Source organism: Ahaetulla prasina, chromosome 4 (genome assembly GCF_028640845.1).
Source record: "Ahaetulla prasina isolate Xishuangbanna chromosome 4, ASM2864084v1, whole genome shotgun sequence".
Taxonomy (NCBI): Eukaryota; Metazoa; Chordata; class Lepidosauria; order Squamata; family Colubridae; genus Ahaetulla; species Ahaetulla prasina.
Window position 1 is genome coordinate 146,309,204 of NC_080542.1, and position 22,793 is coordinate 146,331,996.

At 40.9% G+C, this 22,793-nt stretch overlaps 1 protein-coding gene across 1 annotated transcript in view; it reads right to left on the bottom strand.

Annotated features, from left to right (window-relative positions):
• The window catches only part of OBSCN (obscurin, cytoskeletal calmodulin and titin-interacting RhoGEF), a 266,194-nt gene that overhangs the window by 17,311 nt on the left and 226,090 nt on the right, over positions 1–22,793 (bottom strand). Inside the window, exons 103-115 of the mRNA XM_058182772.1 lie at positions 21,987–22,047; positions 20,683–20,760; positions 18,667–18,839; positions 16,999–17,025; positions 16,318–16,470; positions 14,990–15,035; positions 14,537–14,614; positions 10,009–12,922; positions 5,009–5,131; positions 4,133–4,243; positions 2,439–2,606; positions 972–1,094; positions 371–541 (exon numbers count right to left, since the gene is read on the bottom strand). Coding sequence (XP_058038755.1) covers positions 371–541; positions 972–1,094; positions 2,439–2,606; positions 4,133–4,243; positions 5,009–5,131; positions 10,009–12,922; positions 14,537–14,614; positions 14,990–15,035; positions 16,318–16,470; positions 16,999–17,025; positions 18,667–18,839; positions 20,683–20,760; positions 21,987–22,047 — 4,226 coding nt within the window. The remainder of the gene's footprint in view (positions 1–370; positions 542–971; positions 1,095–2,438; positions 2,607–4,132; positions 4,244–5,008; positions 5,132–10,008; positions 12,923–14,536; positions 14,615–14,989; positions 15,036–16,317; positions 16,471–16,998; positions 17,026–18,666; positions 18,840–20,682; positions 20,761–21,986; positions 22,048–22,793) is intronic.

Consider the following 22,793-nt stretch of genomic DNA (forward strand, 5'->3'; position numbering starts at 1 on the left):
TTTGGTTGTTGGCTTGCAGATATTCTATTCATTCACTGATGATGTTATCTAGTTTGGTAATGAGTTGAACCCCCAAACTCAGAGAACAGCAAGCATAACATAGAAAGACAAAGCCAGATAAGCATGGATTAACACCAGACAAACAATCAACCAGCAAACAATGCCCTAATCAAGGAATTATCTAAGTAGGACAAACACACTCCCAGCAACAGTGCCAGGATAAGCAACTCAATCTATAAAGGGAGCAAAGCCCAAATTCCCTGACACTTATTACATTATCTAGTTGGGTAATTAAATGTCTGCAAGGAAACCACCAAACTCATTTCCACCCTGAGCTACAAATATTATCTCCTGTTGAGAGAATGGATACCTGCTTGATCTTCTTCGCCAATTTTCACTTTGGGAGTTGGGTAGCTGTATGGACCCACGCCGGCTGGGCTCACACAAGCAATGCGAAAGGAGTAGACCAAACCCCGAGGAAGATGTTCAACTGTGTAACAGCAATCCGGGATGTCACCGGCCAGGGTTTTCCACTCTCCATCTTGGCAAAAGAACAAAAGGAAGAAAAAGATTAATATTTAAAATTAAATTAATAAAAAAGATTAATAAAGTAGGAAGATGGTGAGTTCTAGTCCCATTTTAGGCAAGAAACCAGCTGGGTGACTTTGAGCCAATCACCTTCCATTGTTCTCCAGTGTAGTTTTTTTGCCTCCCTTAAAGATGTAGGCAATACAGGTACCGAAGTCCTCAACTTACAACCATTTAGTGACCATTGAAAGTTACAATGGCACTGAAAAAAACTACTTATGACTGGTTTTCACACTTACAACCTTTGCAGCATTGAAAGAAAAGCAAGGAAGAGCGTGAAACGGGGCAAAACTCACTTAACAGCAGTCCTGCTGAACAACAGGAAATTTGGGCTCCATTGTGGTCGTAAGTTGAGGAATACTAGTGAAAGAGAAGCTGCTCACCGTCCTTCTTGCACAGAACGGTGTAAGTGACTGGGTTGCTGAGTTCCATCGCTTCCCAGGCCAGTTGTACGCCGTCTTCAAGAACTTCAAGGATATCGGGGGCAGGTATATTTGAAGGTGCTTCTGGCAGAATAGAAAACGTTAATCCCAATGTTGGGCTGTGTGATTTAGAAAACATACTTGAAAGCAACTTGAAGCATCATGAAACATCATTTTCAGCCCAACTGCACCTCAGTCATGAACTCTGGGGACTGATCTCATCAAGAGAAAAGCCCTCATTAATTCCACTTGCAATGTCTTTTATTTAAAATAATGCTTTTCATTATGTAAGAAACATGACGTTGATAGAACAGTATTGCTGTTCTTCAGGACTGGTTGACCCAACTAGGTAACATCATCAGTGTTAATTGGAATGAGGTTTGCAGAGAGGAGGAGGAGGAGGAAAAGTTTTGTTTGGGTAGATAGATAGATAGGTAGATAATAGATAGATAGATAGATAGATAGATAGATAGAGGGATAGATAGATAGATAGATAGAGGGATAGATAATAGATAAATAGATAGATAAATAGTAGATAGATGGATAGAGAGATAGATGATAGAGATAGGTAGATGATAGATAGATAGATAGATAGATAGATAGATAGATAGATAGATAGATAGAGGGATAGATAATAGAGATATATAAATAGATAGATAGATAAATAGTAGATAGATGGATAGAGAGATAGATGATATAGGTAGATGATAGATAGATGATAGATAGATAGATAGATAGATAGATAGATAGATAGATAGTAGATAGTAGATAGATGGATAGAGATAGATGATAGAGATAGGTAAATGATAGATAGATAGATAGATAGATAGATAGATAGATAGATAGATAGATAGATAGATAGATAGATAGATAGATGGACAGACAGACAGGCTGTCTATAGACAGACAGGCTGTCTATAGACAGACAGACAGATGATAGAGACAGACAGATAAAGAAATAATACATAGTTAATACATAGATAACAGAGAGAGAGAAAAAGGGGAGAGAGAGAGAGAGAGAGAGAGAGAGAGAGAAAAGAAATAATTGGTGAATGGAAAGACAGATAGATAGAGATAGATAGATACAAACATGAATTTAGCTGCATGGAAAGAGGAAGAGGTGGAGATATATGAATGGACAGAGTATAAACGAATAACTAAACAAATACAAGGCAGAACTGGTGGAAAAAAAACACAAACACCATCAATGGGGCCAGAGGGAGGGGTGTTTTGGGAGAAAGCTGATGGTGTGAAATGCCCCTTAATCCCCAGGCAAAGACGACCTTAAGTTTTGGGGATATTTTTCAGGGTGAAATTTTAAAGGTAGATAATTTCTGCTTCCTTAAATCTCCTCTACGTTCCCATTTTTGGACCCTCAATTTCCGAGGGGTGCAGAAGGGGTGAAAAGGGGAAGGAGACCATCTTTTACCTGCTTTCCGTATGGTGCAGGAAGTGGAAACGGAACCGTGGGAACTGGTAGCCTTACAGGTGTACACGCCAAAGTCCGCCATCGTAGCCGATAAGACGGTTAAAAGCTGGAACCGTTTTAGAGTCGAAGAAATCAGGATCCGATCTGTGCTACAAATTGCTGCTCCGTCTGGAAGGCGATAAAAAGAAAGTTGCTAGGAATTTGGCGACCGCCGAAAATTGAAGCTCAATCTCTTAGGAACGTCTGGAATCAGGAGTCCCACAAATTATAGGTAGTCCTCAACTTATGGCCACAATGGGGACCAAAACCTCTGTTGCTAAGTGAGGTCATTAAGTGAGCCATGCCGAATTTCAGGACCTTTTTTTTTTTTTTTTGTTAAGGTTGTTAAGTGAATTGCAGCAGTTCCTAAGTGAATCACATGATCGCTAAGTGAATCTGGCATCACCCATTGACCCATCGGAAACCGGCTGGGAAGGTCACAAATGGCGATCACATGACCCCAGGACGCCTCAATTGTTGCAAATACATGACGGCTGATTGCCTGAATTCTGATCATGTGACCATGAGGATGCTGCCATAGTTGTGTTAGGACCAGTTGTGAGTCACTTTTTTCAATGCTGTTGTAACTTTGAACTTCCTTCCTTCTATCTATCCATCCATCCATCCATCCTCCCACCACCTTTTCCTCCCTTCCCTCCTTTTTTTCTTCCTTCTTTCCTTTTTCTTAATTCCTCCATCCACTTTTTCCTTCCTTCCTTCTTTCCTTCCTTCCTCCTTCCACTTTTTCCTTCCTTCCTCCTTCTACTTTTTCCTTCCTTTCCTCCTTCCCTCCTTTTTCCTTTCCCTTCTTCCTTCCTTCCTTCTTTCCTTCTTCCCTCCCACTCCCTCCTTCCACTTTTTCTTTCCTTCTTTCCTTCCTCCCCTCTCCAGTTTTTCCTTCCTTCCTTCCTTCCTTCCTTCCTTCCTTCCTTCCTTCCTTCCTTCCTTCCTTCCTTCCTTCCTCCCTCCCTCCCTCCCTCCCTCCCTCCCTCTCTCTCTCCAGTTTTTCTTTCCTTCCTTCTTTCCTTCCTTTTCCTGATTGCTAAATGAATGGCTGTAAGTCGAGGACTAGTTATATAAGGAATATAGCTTGGAAATATGACTGGACAAAAGAGGAATTTTGGGGGATAAAAGGACTCCATTTAGAGGAACGATCAGCATTTGGTTTCCAAGCAGAGTTTCCAAGCATGCAGAGGAACATCTACAACACTCACCTGCAAGACCTTAAACCAAATGCATCTTTTCTCAGGATCAAGGGGCACTTGTGACCCCACTCTGGGTGAAAATAACCCTGGCTTTGAAAAGCTGCAAAACGTTGTTTGAGCACCCTTGCGAGTGCCAAAGCCCCCTTTTGTCTGTGATCCAAAGCACACCACAACCCTCAAAACCCCAGACAGCTTTAAAGTAAGCAGACAAGGTCAATTGATAGCAAAATGCGTCACCTGTTCAACAGTTGAGCATTTACTAGCACTGATGGTATTAGCTAGTTTGGTAACGAAACGCCTGCAAGTAAAACAACCCGGCTCAGGGTTGACTCAGGTTGTCAGTCTGCAGGAAGGGGTTTGAAAAAGGAGCCAGGAGATGAACAGGGACCTGCTTGGAAGAAGGGAAGATCCTGTCAACCTGTCCACCCCTGATATGAGCAGCTATGGTACCTTTGAACCATTCGACGCCGGAGAAGGAATGGGACGATGTCCGGCAGGAGAGGGTCAGAGATTGTCCGATGGCAACGGTCTGATCGGTGAGCTCTTCTGTGAAAGAAGGTCCTGGAAAGGAGAAGGGGTAGTTTTGTATCATGGGCTTGTGAGTAAATATATTGATTCTGAAAATATGCTAGTTTTGCTTCTGGGGGAATCATCCAACCCGTTACCGACCAAGCCCAATCGAACTACAAAAGTTCACTTGGACTTTCCAAATCAATGTCAAAAATTAGGAACGGAGTCCAGAAGTGTGAGAACTGAAAGAGGAACTTTCCAGCCCTTTTAAAAGAAGTTGTAGCTAGACTACTATAATTTTTGCTACGTGGGGTGGCCCTTGAAGACTCTTCAGAACTATTTCTGGGGCAAAATACAGCAGACCATGGATTTTTTGGTTGGTTTTATTATTGCTATTCCTTCCTTCCTTCCTTCCTTCCTTCCTTCCTTCCTTCCTTCCTTCCTTCCTTCCTTCCTTCCTTCCTTCCTTCCTTCCTTCCTTTCTTCCAGTTTCCTTTTCCTTCCTTCCTATTTCCCCTCCCTCCCTCCTTCCCAAATATTTATTTATTATTCAGTGCATTTCTAAACTAAAGAGCCCCACTGTTGGGCATTAATGGTTAAAAATAAAGGCAGAAGGCAGAGATCAAACCCAGGACCCAAATCCTCCCTTCAGCCCTCCCTCTTCCACTCCAGCCTCCCAACCTTTCTTATTTTATTTTATTTTATTTATTTATTTTGTCACAACAATATATGTAGGTATCATACAAAAAGATTATATAGTAAATAAACATATATATATATATTAAAAAAAGTTTTCCCCTCCCCCAATTTCTATACCTTTGTCTTTGGTCTTGAGGCTTGGCAAAGTGAATGCAGAGAACATCCGTTTCTTTTTGGAAGTTGGGGAAGGCTCCGTCAAGGAGGTCCTCTCGGCTTGCTCACTCTTGACTTCCTCAGAGGCTAGAAAATAGAGGAACACCAAAAAGGTAAGGGACAGTGGCAGCCAGGAGATCTGAAGCTCCATTCTGTTTTGCAGAAATCTCCAATCTTAGCAACTTTAAGACTTGTGAACTTCAACTCCCAGATTTCCTCAGCCAGCCAAGTCTTCCCCTTTTCTTCTGCCTTTCAACTCCTAGAAGTCTTAGAATAACAGAGTTGGAAGGGACCTTTGAGGTCTTCTAGTCCAACCCCCTGCTTAAGCAGGAAACCTTACACCACTTCAGACAAATGGTTGTCCAATCTCTTCTTTAAAACTTCCAGTGTGGAGCATTCACAACTTCTGGAGGCAAGTAGTTCCACTGGTTAATTGTTCTGACTGTCAGGAAATTTCTCCTTACTTCTAGGTTGCTTTTTTCCTTGATGAGTTTCCATCTGTTGCTTTCCTGATTTTGGTTCTCTGACATACAGGTGAAACTCGAAAAATTAGAATATCGTGCAAAAGTTCATTTATTTCACTAATGCAACTTAAAAGGTGAAACTAATATATGAGATAGACTCATTACATGCAAAGCGAGATAGTTCAAGCCTTGATTTGTCTTATACTGAAAAGTATAAGCATGCATAGGTGTTATGGAAGACCAGGATGGTTCAATAGCGGCCTTCAGCTCTTCTGCATTGTTCGGTCTCATGTCTCTCATCTTGCTCTTGGCAATGCCCCATAGATTCTCGTTGGGGTTCAGGTCAGGCGAGTTTGCTGGCCAATCAAGCGCAGTAATCCCATGGGCATTGAACCAGGTTTTGGTACTTTTGGCAGTGTGGGCAGGTGCCAAGTCCTGCTGGAAAATGAAGTCAGTATCCCCATAAAGCTTGTCTGCAGAAGGAAACATGCAGAAGAGCTGAATGCCGCTATTGAACCATCCTGGTCTTCCATAACACCTCAGCAGAGCCACAGGCTGATAGCATCCATGCCACACCCCATTGAGGCAGTAATTGATGCAAAAGGGGCCCAAACCAAGTACTGAGTACATAGGCATGCTTATACTTTTCAGAGGTCCGATATTGTTCTATGTACAATCCTTGTTTTATTGATTTCATGTAATATTCTAATTTTCTGAGATTGTGAATTTGGGGTTTTCATGAGCTGTCAGCCATAATCATCAAAATTATGACAAATCAAGGCTTGAACTATCTCGCTTTGCATGTAATGAGTCTATCTCATATATTAGTTTCACCTTTTAAGTTGCATTACTGAAATAAATGAACTTTTGCACGATATTCTAATTTTTCAAGTTTCACCTGTATAATGCAACTCCACCTCCTCTTTTGTTAGGTCTTTTTCTTTTGAATAGTTTGTTCCTTCTATCAGTACATTCCAGTCATGAGTTTCATTCCATCAAGTTCCTGTAATGGAAACTATATCATACCTAATCTCATGTATTAGTACTTCAAGTTCACTCTCTTTGTTTCCTAAACTGAGTGTTCATGTATAAGCATTTGAATTCTTAGAATCATGCTGGCTGGGGGAATACTGGGAGTTGAAGTTCACAAGTCTTAAAGTTACAAATTTTGAAGACTGCTGCTCTTTTGGGACCTCTCTTAACCAGGATGTCCTTCACAAATATCCTGAAGTACTTTTTAGAAGCTGGATTGAGACCAGAATTGGTAGCTACCTGTCAACCCTTTGAAGAGGATCTTGAAATAGACCCCACAAAAATTCCAGAAATGCTACTTTATTGTTGTAAGATGTGACAACAGACTCTTAAAAGCATCCCAGGTGAGACTTCCGGTTTGGCTCCGCTGTGTTAATGGCGGCAATTTCAGTCCGCCCGTTCTTTGTGATTCTGTGAGAGCTGTTTAGACAGTGCTAATCTTCTGTCAACAGCTCGTAAATCTCTGCCTCGGGCAAAGAGGGGGAGATGAGCATTTGAACTGAAGTTTGAGCCCCCAAGAAAAGCCCCAGAATGATTTCTGGTGGTTTGATGGGAAACGCTCCTTCGATAGTTCAAAAAAGCTCCAGAGTCCAGAACGCCTCTGCAAAAAGCAGAGCAAAACGCAGCGTCCATCTCCGTGACTGAAGAGGATTAATGATAAATTTTCAACACGGAAGAATCGAAAGCAGGAAGGCTGGCATTTGCTTGTAAGATGATTTTAACTCCCTGACAGAGAAGTTATTTGAAGAGTGGAGATGAAGAAAGATGGCGTTTTGTTTTTGAAAGTGAAAGCTAAGGAAATGCTGATTACAATTGCTGGTGTGGAACCTCTAAGAAGAAAATAACAAGATTTTTTTTCTAAATGGAATTCTTTTTAAAAAAAATCTATTTCTTTTTATTATCTTTTTTACAGTGTTTAAGAAGAAAAATTTATTGGGTTTTTTTTCTTTTATTCCTCCCCTTTTCTTTCTTCTTCTTCTTCTTGATATTACTTAGTTTAAAAATGGCTTTTAAGCAAAGAGATTTAACCACTTCTAAATTATTGGAAATATCTTCACTTCAGGTACGGAAATTGAAAGAAGATATTAAAGACAGTCTAAGGAATTTTTTACAGGAGCTTATGGAGGCTCATCTTTCAGAAATAGATCAAAAATTTAATGAAATGGAGAGAGAAATACTGGATTTTAAAGATTTGGTGGAAGAGCAGAGTAAGGAGATGAAAAAATTAAAGGAATCAATTACTCCATTATTGTTATCTAGTACACAGACAGAAGAAAGACTGAATGAATTTAACCAAATTAATTTAGATTTGCAAAGGAAAATAGATGAAGTTCAAATTAATTTGAATTTAGAAAATAAAATAGATGATATTCAGGTTAAGGCTGATAAGGCAGAGGAAGAAAGGGTTATATTACAATATAAATTAATGGAATATGCTATAAGGGTAAGGGTTTAAGAGAATTTAAAGAGGAAAATTTGAAAGAGATTTTTATTCAGGCCTTTGCCCAGATAGAGGAATGGAACCAGAAGATTTTGAAGTTAATATTGAAAAAATTTATCGTGTTAATTCCTGGTGGGCAAGGCAGAAGTGTTTACCGAGAGATGTGGTTATTTATTTTACAAATAAGAGGATTAGGTATGGAATTTTGCAAGCATTTTATAAAAATAAATTTCAAATATTAGGACAAGATATAATAATGATGAAGGAAATTCCTCCTAAAATGTTAAGAAAGAGAAAAGAATTTGCCTTTCTGGTGGATGAGCTTAAGAAACATCAGATATATTTTAGATGGGAGGTTCCAGCAGGTTTAACACTGAATTATAAAGGAAAAAGTATTTTCTCAATACAATTTGTAAAGCACGAGATTTTTATACTAATGTATTAAAGATTGGGAATTCTTTGTTAACAGATGTTAAGTTGAATGGTGAATAGATGGTTGAAAATGTGTAAGATAGAAGAAGGGGAGGGAGAATGTTTAACTTTATTAAATATGATTATGGTTAATTTTTGTAAATGACTTATTGTGGATATAAATGTGTAATTTTAGGGGTACTATATGATATATTAAAGGTATAAAGGAATAGGAAGATGGAATATTGTTTAATTTTGGAGGATAGATAGTAAAATTTAGGAACTTGGATTAAATATTATATTTAAGAGATGGATGTAATGTTAATTAGAATGTAATTGTTATAATAGATATATTGTGGATGATATAGGTGTAATTTTAACAATGTTATTTGACATAAGTAAGGTAAAGTGAAGATTTTAATTATTACAATTGACACTTTGGATATTTGTAATATTATTTGTTGTATATATAAATGTTAAAGATGTGAAAAGATGGACTATTGCTTACCCCTGAAGGTTGGACAGAAAAATTAAAGAAACTAAGTCGGAAATATGAACTATTTTTGAGAGATTGCTAAGGGAAGAAAGACATTTTAGAAGAAACCTTGGTGAATATTGGAAGATGGAACGTTGTTTTGATATTGATTGATGAAGGTTGGATATTAAAAACTACGTACTTTATTCAAGAATAAACACTAACTCAATTGGAAACTTTGGAGAATTCTAGGAGTGGAATGGTCTGATATATAATGGAGTGGAAGAAAAGTATCTTCTTTGTCTTTGGAAGGGGAGTGGAGGTTTTAAGGAACGACTATGGATTATGATTTGTGCTAGATTTTAATTTTGTTGTTAGTTTTATACCCTGTACTCGCTTCTCGGAGTCCCTGGGGGGGGGGGGGGGGAAGGGGAAGGGAGGGGGAGGGGGTAGAAAATGGATTGATAGTTAATGTACAAAGATGATTGAAGATGTATAATTAATGTAAGATCGGACCTGCCTGGTTACTACTTTAGAATGAAGGGAAAGAAGGAGTAGAAGAGAGAAGGAGGAAGAGAAGAGGAGGAGGAGGAAAGGAAGGAAGGAAGAGGGGAAGAGGGAGAAGAAAGGAATAGGGAGGAAAGAGGAGAGGATGTAGATAAGAGAGGGGGAGGATGGTTATGGAAAGTAGAAGAAGGTAAAGAAGGAGAGTAAAAGGAAAAGGAAGGGGGTGGTGACCAGGCAGATCCAATTAATTGTATATGAGGGTACATTAAATATGTTATTGGATATGTTATTGGATAAGAATGTCAAAATAAAACTTTTTTAAAAAAAAAAAAAAAAAAAAAAAGCATCCCAGGTGACCTCTCTATCCAGAATCCAGCCAGGTTATTTTGAGGTTCTCCTTCACCGTTTCTACATTTGATATATAAATAAATATATTTCCCCTTTCCCACTATTGAGTTATGGCCCAGCCTACCCTAACATCCATTTCTGCACCCAGGATATCCCTACTCCTGCAATGATCCTGAGGACATTTCTGGTGGAAGTTTGGTTATGATGAGACACATAAAATACTGGGGCACCTAAAAAAACTTAACTCTTTCTTTGGCTCATGTCAGCCAAGGAAGATAATCATTACCTGTTCTGGTGTCTTCACTGGAAAGTTTTCTGGTCAACATCTTTGAGAACTGAGCTACGGATGCCTTCATCCTCTTCCTCAGACTGAGTTCCACCTGCTCCATGGACTGAGAGCGGACAACCGGCTTGAAAAGTCCTAAGGCACTCTGGAGAGAACTCTTCCTCTTCCTTGTTGGATCTGATGGGAGATCATACTGGGACCCCATTGGTAGATCACCTTCCGAGTCAGACCTCTTCCCTATCCGTGGTGCTATGGCCGGTTCAGGAGCCACCTCCATTTTGAGGGCACCTGTTTCTTCTTCTCCAGAAGGTTCCTTGAGGGCCACCTCAGGCAAATTATCCTCCCTGAGACATATTTTTTTCTCCTGCTGAGAAAGGAGTTTGGATCCAGGTGGCCTTTTAGTGGGCAAATTCTCAGGGGCTTTCCTGAAACTCAGGAACTCGAACGGAGAATAGACAATGTCATAGAGTTCATGAAGGTTAAGGAAAGCTGGTTCTACCTCCGTGATATCAAATTTGGAGGTCTTGCTGTCAGGACGAGGCATCTCTGAGAGATCCTGGATCTGCACAAGGGCAATTTCATACATTTGTTGGCTGCTTCCTGGATAATCCGAGCCTTCATAAGGAGCAGACATCCTGGCTTTCTTGCTCAGGTAAGACTGAAGACTGAAATAGTCTTCTTCTCCAGGATAGATGATATCAGCTTCTGAAGGATCTGCTAGGCCAATGCCACCTTCTCTCTTGCCTCTGCGCACCAGATACCGACTTTTCGGTCTCACCACTTGGCCAGGTGACGTTTGCTGGAGCATCTCATCCTGGGGTGACTCTGACCAAGGAAGTGTTGCTTTCGATCGGTAAGCCATCTCCTCTGCTAAGTTCTCCAGAACGTGAGCCTCTGAGTCACTGTAAAGTCTCTGCTGGTGGCTTCTGCCTTCCCCAATGGAATGTGGTCTTTTCGTTTGAGTTATGGAGACTTTTTCTCCAGAGGTTGCAAACGGTCTCATTTTCGCTAGAGAATAGCCTGCTATGGTGGGGGTTGGACCCTGGAGGGCCTCACCAGGAGCAGATGGCAGGTGGTGGTAGAGCTCATACTTTTCAGCTTCAAAAAAGGACGTCAGATCTGCTTGAGCTTGAGGAGTACGCTGAACCTCTCTGAGAAGAGACTCTCTTTCTGGGTAAGCAGAGGACTTCGGAAGTGAGGCCATCTGGGTTTCTCCATGAAGTATGGGTACTGAGGTGGGCCCCGGTTGGGAAGCTGCTTGCATCAGAGCAGCAGCACTTCTTGGGGTAGTAGGATATGGTCTTCTGTAAAGAGGAGACTCTTGTTGTGATGGGTGCTGGCTTCCTCCCAGAGCAACTATCTCTGGATGAACAGGACCTTCAGTTTTTGCAACAGGTAGCTTCCTTTCCAGATGTGCAACAGGCAACTGATGCAAAGGTTTCTGGTCTTCACACACTGACACAGTCTGTAGGTCTTTGGGACTCTTGTCTGGAGCACCAGCCAGCTGTTTCTCAGCCTGAACATGGGAGATGTGCAAAGGAACAGCTTTCAGAAGATGAAGACTTTCTCCTTGTTGAAGTTGACGTCCTTCAATACTCTTGGGAGAAGTTGGGGTTGCCTTCTTGCTATCCTGGGACACCAAATTTGGGCTCTCTGATGGTGGCACTCTCAAAACAGAGGTTTCCTCCTTTGGAAAAATGGTTCGTCCATCCCTGTGAGGAGAAGACATGGATGTCTGCTCCTCCTCAATGTCACTTTTTGAAACCAACCCTGAAGCAAAACCAGATTGCTGATTTTCTCTGCCTTGAGGAGATTTTCCCACAAAATGTGGTACCTTCGTTTTCTGAGGTAAACCCTCCTCTTTTTCAGAGCTCTGTGCCAAAATCAAAGTCTTCTTGTCCTGCTGAAGGCCCAACTTGGATCTTTCCTTGTCACCCGGTTGTACTAACATTGGGTGTTCTACAGAAAAACCATCCCTAGCTTTTGCTGCTGTCGTTTTTTCATCCCTCACACGAGTTTTTTCTGCCGGACTAGTCTGCACCATGGTGTCCAGGTCTTCTTCTACAATCTCCTGCTCCTCAGCAAAGCTCCGAGCTCTTATTCTGTAGTCATCCAAAGAACGGCTCCTGGTGGATACCTGGAAAGTCACCTTGGGTGATTTCTGAGCGGTATCAAAAGAAGCTGATTTGGTGATTACGGGTCCATAACTTCCTTCTCGTTCCTTCCCCAATTCTGCATCTGCCAACGGTCCTCCTTCTCTACCAAGTTCAAACCGTTCTAGCAAGGGTTCCCGTAGACCTGTTAAAGCGGACTTTGAGTATCCGGCTTTCCTGTAAGATCTCTTAGCTTTTTCTAACTGTTTCTTTTGCCCTTTTCCTGGCGAGGAAGGAAAGTCGGTCAGATTTTCTGATGGGTGGCTGTAAAAAGTGCTTTTGATGACGCTATGTCTCGGGACACAACCTGGAGATCGTTCTATATTTCCTTCTTCTGGAGGCAACAATCCAGTTTGATCTTGCAACGAAGCCAGCTCAAATATTGTTCTTCCATGGGGGTCAGCTTTGGAGATTTCTCGTTCTCGGACAGGATGTCCCTTCGCTGCAGGTTCCTTCAACCTTCTGGTTTTGATGGGAGGCATGGAGTCATCAGGAAGTTTGAACTCATCTTCAAATACTTCATCATCTTGATCGTTTGAGCCTTCCAGCACAGACAGACGAACCTCCGGGATGGTCCCAAAAGGCTTTTTTCCAGAGGAGACCAAAATCTCGTTGTCCGAAGACGATCCACTGGTGCTGGAGGAACTGCTCTCTTCGACCAGTTGTCGGGAGACTCCAAGCGAGGTGTTCTTGTGATGCTTTTCCAGAATTTCTGGGATTGGTCTCATCACAAGCAACGACTTGTAGCTCATAAGAGACCGCTGGACAGGAAAGGAATGACAGAAGAGGAAGGTTAAAAGAGCAGAAAAGAGAAAACTGAGGCCAGCCCAAACACAATATGATAGAACCTGGAATCATGGGGTTGGAAGGGACCTGGGAGGTCATCTAGTTCAACCCCTGTTCAAGAGGGAGACCATTCTGGACAAATGGCTGTTCAATCTAGTATATGATGCATCTCCATATGCTGCTATTACATCACCATGGTCAAAATGATGATTTGATTATCACATTATCAAATGATTATTTGATACCACAAGTAATTTCACAAAAGTCCTCAACTTACAACTATTTGTTTAGTGACCTTTCGGCGTTACAACAGCCCTGAAAAAGGCGACTTACGACCATTTTTCACACCGCTGCAGCATCCCCATGATCCAAATTCAGTTGCTTGAGCAACTGACTCATATTTATGACGGTTTCAATGTCCCGGGGTCATGTGATCCCCTTTTGTGACTTTCTGACAAGTGAAGTCAATGGGGAAGCCAGATTCACTTAACAACCATGTTACTAACTTAACAACTGCAGTGATTATTTCGCAACTGTGGCCACAATGGTCATAGAATGGGGCAAAACTCTCTTAACAAATCTCTCGCTTAGCAACAGAAATTTTGGGCTCAATTGTGGTCCTAAATTGAGGATTGTTTGTATTCTATTTCTTTACAATTCAGGAATTAATAGGAAACCACATTTGACTTTTGCAATCTATTTTTGAAAGTTGTTTCATGAATTTAGAAAAGAGGTAATTTTCAAATATGGCTAGCAGATATACAGGTAGTCTTCGACTTACAGCCATTCGTTTAGAGTTTCAAAGTTACAGCAGCACTGAAAAAAATGATTTGTGACCGGTTTTCACACTTACAGCTATTGCAGGTCACAGGATCCAAATTCAGGCACTTGGCAACTGACTCGTATTTATGACGGTTGCAGTGTCCTGGGATCCTCTTTTGCGAACCTCCGACAAGCAAAATCAATGGGGAAGCCAGGTTCCCTTCACAACCGAGGGGACTATCTTAACAACCGCAGTGATTCACTTAACAACTGCGGCAAGGAAATTTGCAAAATGGGGCAGAACTCGCATCACAAGTGTCTGGCTTAGCAACAGAAGTTGGGGAGTTAATTGTGGTCATATGTTGAGGACTACTAATATTAATGAAATGGCCAGCAGAGAAATCCAATCATAAAAATAAATAAATAGCAGCTCTTTAGAAGCCATACATCGCAACCTTAGCAATATTAAACATATTTGGACTTCAACCTCCCAGAATTCTCCAGCCAACCCTGGGAGTTGAAGTCCACATGTCAAAGATGCCAAAGTTGAAAAAATGCTAACTTTGGGCTTGCTGTTATAGATATGTGGGACAAGGAACCTTGGCACTTAAATGCCATTTAAATGTGCATTTAAAAATCTAAATTATTCTCTTTCCAAGCTTGCCAGCTCCTTAGGAATAAACAGGGGGGTCTGTACTGGATATATTCTACCTCTAAAATAAAATAAAAAATTTAAAACATGCATAACAATGCATATAACGGATCCCAAAACACTGACACTAGTGAAGCCAAAATAATTGTGCCTTGGGGCAAAACTTCTTACTAACCTGCCATTTGCTTCGGGATACAAAAAAGTTGAGCGGTTTTGTCTCGATAAAATGACCCTCTTCAGGTGGTGATTTGTGCTGTAAAGGAATATATCAGTTTGAAAATAAATTCTGGGTCACATATCTTCAAACACTCAGCACATATCCTGATTTATTTGAAAACCAGAGCTTTTACTATTTATCTGCATTTGTTCATTTTTAGGAAAAACCAGGTCAAAAGACACTGTTATTCCTTTATATTCCTGCTGTAAATCGCACATTTTGAGAGAAGCCCACACTCTGACATAAACAGTTTCAGCAAAGGCATATGCAAATTGCAACTGAGCAATCTGAGCCCTGTCCCGTTGGGTTGCTACCTTGACTTTTTCTCTGACCTGTAGTCTAGATTAAGGGAAAAGGGGGATGAGAATAAAATCTGATTCTTCCAGGCCTTCAACAACAATCAAAACTTACAGAAAACCATGGATGAGAGAGGCACTCCATCGCACTTGGCCTGGTTCTGTAAAGAGAAACAATAAACCAGGTTTTACTTGATATGTCAAGGTACAGCTACGTATTCAAAGAATATTTCAACGACTCTGGTGAGTCTGGAAAGAACTGATCTTGAACAGAAAGGTGGTTAAATGGTAAAGGTCTCATGGGGTTGTGTGAATTCAGGCTAAGATCATCAGCACTCTGTTCATGCTCTGAAATATCTTCTTCGGCAGCTTTTTGCCATCGATCACTATATGCCTTGGCCTGTTCCACTTTTGGACCTCATTGTCCACTTCTAAAAAATATCCACCCCAATGTTACACTATCACACTTTTCAAATTTTTAAATCTTAAATTATTTGGTTTTTAATGTTTTATTCTATTGATTAAACTGTACACCGCCCAGAACCCCTCTCTGAAGGAGATGGTCAGATAACGTTTGATATATCAATCAATCAATCAATCAATCAATCATATAGCTTTCCAAATTTCAATAATTTTCTAGGATAATGGACTTTGGAGAAGCAGAATAGGAGCAATATAGATGCTGACAGAAGAGAATATTCAGGGTTGAACCATGGGGTTGTTGGTGCACTCTGAGGTTGGTGATTTTGGGCGTTTCATGATTCAGCAAGGGAATGTTATCAGTGCTAGAAGGGAGTGGGTTTTGTTGGGAGGAGGAGGACTGTGGGGTCCTTGGTGCTCTCTGAGCTTGGTGGTTTCCTTGCAGATGTTTCATGACCTAATATGGTCAATGCCAGAAGCAAGTGGGGTTTGCTCTCATTTTATATACTAGCACCTTTCCCTGTCAGTCTGGGTGGGAGTGGTCTTGGTGGTAAACAATTGCCTAATCAAGGAATCACCAAGACCACTCCCACCAAGACTGACAGGGCAGTTTCCTCCCTCCCCAAACCCCATTCTCTTCTAATACTGAAGATGTTCCCTAACTGGGTCATGAAACGTCTACATGGAAATATCCAAACTCAGAGAGCACCAACCAAGCACAATCCTTCTTCCCCCTTGTCTTCCTTTTCCTCCTCCTCTTCTTCCTCCTCCCCCCCCCACCTTTCTCCCACAAACACTATTCCCTTTAAGCATTGTTACCTAGCTGGGTCGTGAAAACTTCTGCAAGAAAACCACCAAGCTCGGAGAGCACCAAGAACTTCAGAGACTGGTGGCTTTTCTAGAGCCCATCTGTCCCTCAAGTCTATCCTAAAATCCTGAAGAAAAAGACTTGATATTTAGGAATACCTCCTTCCGTTGCTTTCTCTCTGAAATGAAAACGAGAAGCGTATTCATCCAACTCACCCAGGAGCTGGCTGAAGGATCTTTTCGATAAAACCCTTGGCTTCTTTGCTCAAATGATCCCAATCAGAGCTATTCCATGACACGACTCCATTCTGGATGTTAAGCAGGGTTGCTCGGTCATTTTCCCCAGCAAAGGGAGATTTGCAGGTCAAACTGATTGTTTAAAAAAAAAAAGATAAATTTTAAAATCGTCGGTCTATCTGCAAAGAAAAGTCAGAGAATGGCAATTTTTTGGTGATAAGACCTACAGGTAATCCTCAATTTAGAACCATTTGTTTAGTGACTGTTTAAAGTTGCAACAGTATCTAAAAGGTGACTTATGACCATTTTTCACACTTATGACCATTGCCGCATTCCCATGGTCACGTGATCAAAATTCAGATGCTTGGCAACTGACTCATGTTTATGATGGTTGCAATGTCCCGGGATCATGTGATCCCATTTTGTGACCTTCTGACAAACAAAGTCAATTGGAGAAACCCGATTCACTTAATATCCATGTAACTCATTTAACAACTGCAGTGATTCACTTAACAACTGTGGCGAGAAAGATCATAAAATGAAGCAAAATCCTGTTAACAACTGTCTTCCTTAGCAATGAAAATTTTGGGCTAGATTGGGGTCGCAGGGGTCGAGGATTTATGTGTAGTACGACAATGTTTTAAGGTCTCATATGCTTACCTTAAATAGCTAATAACCCCAACTGGCCTATAAGAAAAGAAACAAATATTAGAAAAGAATTTCAGCTCCCACAAAGCCTTGATAGACCAACATTCCCTGGTTCTGGTGCCCTGAAACAAGAGTTTCTCAACTTGGCAAATTTAAGATGGGTGGCTAGAATCTTAAAGTTGCCAAAGTTGAGAAACTCTACCATGAAAGATGAGCTGGTTTCTTCTACCATCGTAAGAATCTTCCATTGTTCCTTTGTTTCTCAACAATATGGAGCCATGAACCAGTAAATTCTGGAGATCAATTCCAAAACACAAAAGATTAGAACCTAGAACAGTGATGGAAGGGACTTCTGAAGTCTTCTAGTCGAACCCCTTGCTCAAGGCAGGAGGGAAGACCTTATACCATCCTGGTCAAATAGTTGTCGAGTCTCTTCTTGAAAACCTCCAGTGATGGAGCATCCACAACTTGAGGAAAGATTGTTCCATTGGATAACTGTGCTCACTGGCAGGAAATTTCTTCTTATTTCCAAGTTGGATCTTCCTTGATGAGCTTCCACCCATTACTTTTTATGCCCTCTGGTGTTTTGGGTAATAGGTTGATCCTGTCTTCTCTTGACAAGTACTGGAAGAAAGTAACCATGTCTCCCCTGGTTCTTCTCTTCGATATGCTAGACATACCTCGGTCAACCATTCATCATACAAATTTAGCTTCTCTAGACTCTTCATCATCTTTGTTGCTCTTCTCTGCACTCTTTCTGGAAGTCAACACCCTTTTTGTATCATGGTGACCATAGTTGGACACAATATTCCAAGTGTGGCCTCACCAGTGCAGTATAATATGGTACTATCACTTCTTGGGATCTTGATGCTATGCCTCTGATGATGCAGCTCAGGGCTGCATTGGTGCCTTTGGCAGCTGCAACACACTGCTGCCTCATACTTAAGTGGTTGCCCACGGGTAGACCTAGATTCCTCTTACCGTTGCAACTATTGAGCCAGATACCACCTATACAATAACTGTGCATTTAGTTCTTCCTGCCTAAGTGCGGGACCATACTTTTCTCACTACTGAACTGCATCTTGTTGGATAAGACCCAATGTTCAAGCCTGAAGTTTCCTAACAGTGAGAACAATTAATCGGTGGAAGGACATGCCTCCAGAGGTTGTGGGTACTCTGACACTGGAGGTTCTTAAGAAGAGATTGGACAGCCATTTGTCTGAAATGGTATTTCCTACTTGAGCACTGGGTTGGACTAGAAGACCTCCAAGGTCCCTTCCAACTCTTGTTATTCTATTCCATGTTGAAGAATACTGGGCCCAAGACTGAACCTTGTGGCATCTCACTGCATGCTTCCTTCCATGCACTTATTCCACTAAAGACTACATGTTGAGTGTGGTTGGTCAGCCAGTTTTGAATCCATCTGGTGCTGATGCTATCTATCCCACATAGTTCTATCTTACCAAGAAGGAGGTTATGGTCTACTTCATTAAATGCCTTAGTGAAGTCTAAGCATATTACGCCCACAGCATTTTGCAGGTCTACTAATTTAGGGTTAACCTTCTCGGTTCTCCACATCTTCAAGAAGGTTCTCCATTGATCTTCAAGAAGGCTCACCAAAAGTAGCAAGGAAGATTAGAGTAAAACTAAAAGGAATAAGAAGAGAAAGGATTCATTTACCAGATGTCCGATGCCGTCGACACTGAGGACCTGGACAGTACTTCTGGTGGGACAAATTCTGGAGATCCATAAGTGCTGTGCTGAGGCTCCGACGGATTTATCCTTTGGGCAAAGCCAAAATCGCAGATCTTAATGTCATCCCTGTCAGGGTGGACCATCAAAATGTTTGAGGGCTGTAGAAATAGATACAGGAGGACCGTCAGTATGGAAAAGACTTGAGACATTAAACCTGTCAGCAAAAAGGGAACTCAAACTGGTTTTCCTTGCTGAAATTCTGAGATACAGGTAGCCCTCAACTTACAACCACAACTGAACCCCAAATTTCTGTTGCTGAGATGTTTATTAAGTGAGTTTTGCCTGTTTTACGACCTTTCTTGAGTCTGTCGTTTGCACCTCTATAACTGTCTGGTTTGGCACAACAACCCAACAAGACAGACACAGAAAAAAGAATGGCAACCAACCTGCCTTCCATGGAGGACCTGCATACTGCACGGGTTACAAAGAGGGCTGAGAAAATATCCACAGACCCCTCACATCCTGGACATAAACTGTTTCATCTTCTTCCCTCAAGACGACACTATATAGAGCACCGCACACCAGAACAACTAGACACAAGAACAGTTCCCCCCCGCCCCCGCATGCCATGACTCTATTAAACAACTAATTTCGATAGCAATGTCTTATGTCCTAGGATGTCAAACCACATAGTAGGACTTATCTGTCCTATTACCTTTAGCATCTTATGACTATCACTTTGCTGTTTGTATCTTAAGTTGAATGCTTTTATTTAGTATCCTATTTTATTTAGTATCCTATATTTCCTTCTCTTTCTCTCTCTCTGTATATCTATCTATCTATCTATCTATCTATCTATCTATCTATCTATCTATCTATCTGTAGGTCTTTGGTTATTCGGGTTTTCTCCCACGTAAAATTGGAAGTGTCTTGGCACTTTCGACGAAGTCTCATCCGTCATCTTCAGGCTTCAGCTTCATGCTTGAAGATGACAAATGAAGCCTGAAGATGACGAATGAGACTTTGTTGAAACGTCACCAAGACACTTCCAATTTTATACGGGAGAAAACCCAAACAAACAAAGACCTACATACAAACACCCGTGAAAACCTCAGAAAACAAATATATATATAAGGGGAGTGCATAAGAGCACAAGCGTGCCTACCGTTCCTGTCCTATTGTTTCCTTTCGTTATATCCAATTAATATAGTTATTACATACTCATACATATATATTCTTATATACTGTATAGTTATTTCATGCTTATGCTTACATATACTCTGTGACAAAATAAATAAAAAATAAAATAAATAAAATTTATCTTGATTGCTTTAGTATACTATGACAATATACACTGAATGTGTATATTTATGATTTATGATAATTGTATTTTATGTTTATAATTATGATTATTGCTTGTTTGTACACTGAGAGCTTATACACTGGAGACAAATTCCTTGTGTGTGTCCAATCACGCCTGGCCAATAAAGAATTCTATTCTATTCTATTCCTCCTTGTGATCCACTGGAAATTGCTGAGATGGAAGAGAGATGGTGGGAACTGACCAGAAGAAGGAATAAATAGAATTGGTCAAGAAAGAAGAAATAGATCTTAGCAGCTTCACTCCAAGATGACAGCCTAGGTGGGGAGAAATGGGGGAAGAAGAATTTATTTTATTTTATTTATTTGTAATTTTTTATTATTTTTATATTTTATTATTTTAATTTAATTTTTATTTTATTACTTTAATTTTGTTTTTTTCCTTTTCTTTTAAATTTTAAATTTTATTTTATTTTATATCCCGCCTTTATTATTTTTACAAATAACTCAAGACGGTGAACACATCCATCATTCCTTCCTCCTCCTATTTTCCCCACAACAACAACCCTGTGAGGTGGGTTGGGCAGAGTGATAGGCCCAAAGTCACCCAGCTAGCTTTCAGGCCTAAAATGGGACTAGAAATTAGATAGGTGCAAGCTTCTAATGTTCATAAAAAATTACCTTGATGTCCAAGTGTAATATTTCATTGCTGTGAAGATACAGGATCCCTTCTAGAAGTTGCTTGATATAGAATTTGACCTATTTCAGAAGGGGGGGAAATGAAGTTATTAAGGTCACATAGAAAAAAGTCTGTAGAGATTCTAAGTCCTCCAGGTCACGGTTGTTCCGAAGATACTTTTTCAGGAGGCAACTGGACTTTTCTTGTTTTTTCTTTTGAAGACGTTTCGCTTCTCATCCAAGAAGCTTCTTCAGCTCTGACAGGAAAGGGAGGAATGGAAGGACTTATATTCCTTGCAGACAGATGGTCGTTTGGATTCTTTGTCTTCAAAGAAAAAACAAGAAAGCCCAGCTGCATCCTGAAAAAAGCACCTTTAGGAGTCAAATAGAGAAGCATTATGGAAGAGGTTGGTCTAGACTTTGCAACTATTTTCCTTCCAAAATTCAATCTGCCCCCTTCCTCCAACTTAACTGACTCTCTGGATGCTATTAAAAAATGAAGTTTATTACCATTAAAAATGTGGAATGGCTTTGTGGGCATGGCAGGGGAAGGATACTGCAAAATCTCCATTCCCACCCTACTCTGGGGCCGGCCAGAAGTGGTATTTGCTGGTTCTCTGAACTGCTCAAAATTTCCGCTACCGGTTCTCTAGAACCTGTCAGAACCTTCTGGATTTCACCCGATTTACATCTTTTACTTATTTACTTTATTCCATTGATTTTCACTGGAGGTTTCTAAGAAGAAATCGGACAGCCGTTTTCTGGAATGCTATAGGATCTCCTGCGTGAACAAGGGGTTGAACTATAAGACCTCTAAGGTCCCTTCCAACTCTGTTGTCCTGCAATTCTAATTCTGAAGTTCTTTGTATGACCTGTATTATGCTTGCCTTCCTCAGACAGTAAAGTGTCCGGTGACTGAAAATTATGGCGTCCTTGGTGCTTTTTGAGCTTGGTTGTTTTCTTGCAGACATTTCATGACCAAACTAGGAAACAACATCAGTGATAGAAGGGAGAAGAGTTTGCTTTCTGTTAAACATAGATCCTTCTAGCACTGATGAGATTACCTAGTTTGGTCATCAAATGTCTGCAGGAAAACCAGCAAGCTTAGAGAGTATCAAGGACCACACAGTTCAAATCTAAGCTACAAATAATATCGGCATTGAGAATTATATTTGGACTGCCTAGGGATAATGCAAATTGAGTCTATAACACTGGAAAGAATTGAGCTGGGGAAGCCATTGAACTGAATTCAACTATCCTTGTTTGTGTTAAAATCTTTGGTCCTTCCCAGGAGGAAGGATTCTTACCTCTACTTCTGTCACCATGTTCTTCTTGTACAAGCGGTCCAGAAGGTCTTCGTTGGAACATCTAATCCGTTAAGGAATGTGGACCAACCCATCAAGTGGGTTAAACAGATAAATGTAGATTGTTTTCAAAGAATCAAATAACTCTCTCCATCTGGCCAAACAGTTTAGGCCAAGAAAGAGGGACTGGCCCAAGACAATCCACATCCCTGTGGTTGCAAAATGGGACTTGAAGAACTGATAGAAGAGAATACCTACAGCTCAGAGTTGAACTGTTGGGTTTTGGGTACTCTTTGTGCTTGGGGTTTTCTTGCAGACGTTTTACAGCTCAAGTAGATAATACCTTTAGTGCTACAGTGGAGTGGGGTTCTAACATCAGCACTGATGATGTTACCTAGTTTGGTAATGAAACATCTGTCAGAATACTATCAACATCAAAGAGCACCAAGGACCCCACAGTTTCTCTCCTCCTCCTCCTTCTCTTTCTCCTTCCTCCTCTTCCTTTCCACAAACCCCACTCTCTTCTAGCACTAATGATGTTCCCTAGCCGGGTCATGAAATGTCTGCAAGAAAACTACCAAGCTCACAGATCACGAAGGACCCCACAATCCTTTTCTTCCCCCTCCTCCTCCTCCTCCTCCTCCTCCTGCTCCTCTCCCTGCAAGCGCTAATCATGTTCCTTAATTGGGTCATGAAATGTGTTCAAGAAAACTACCCCCTCAGGGAGCACCGAGGACCCTACTGTTCAACTCTGAGCTACAAATATTCTCTTCTATCAGCTTACACCATATTGAGAAACAGAGGCGTGTG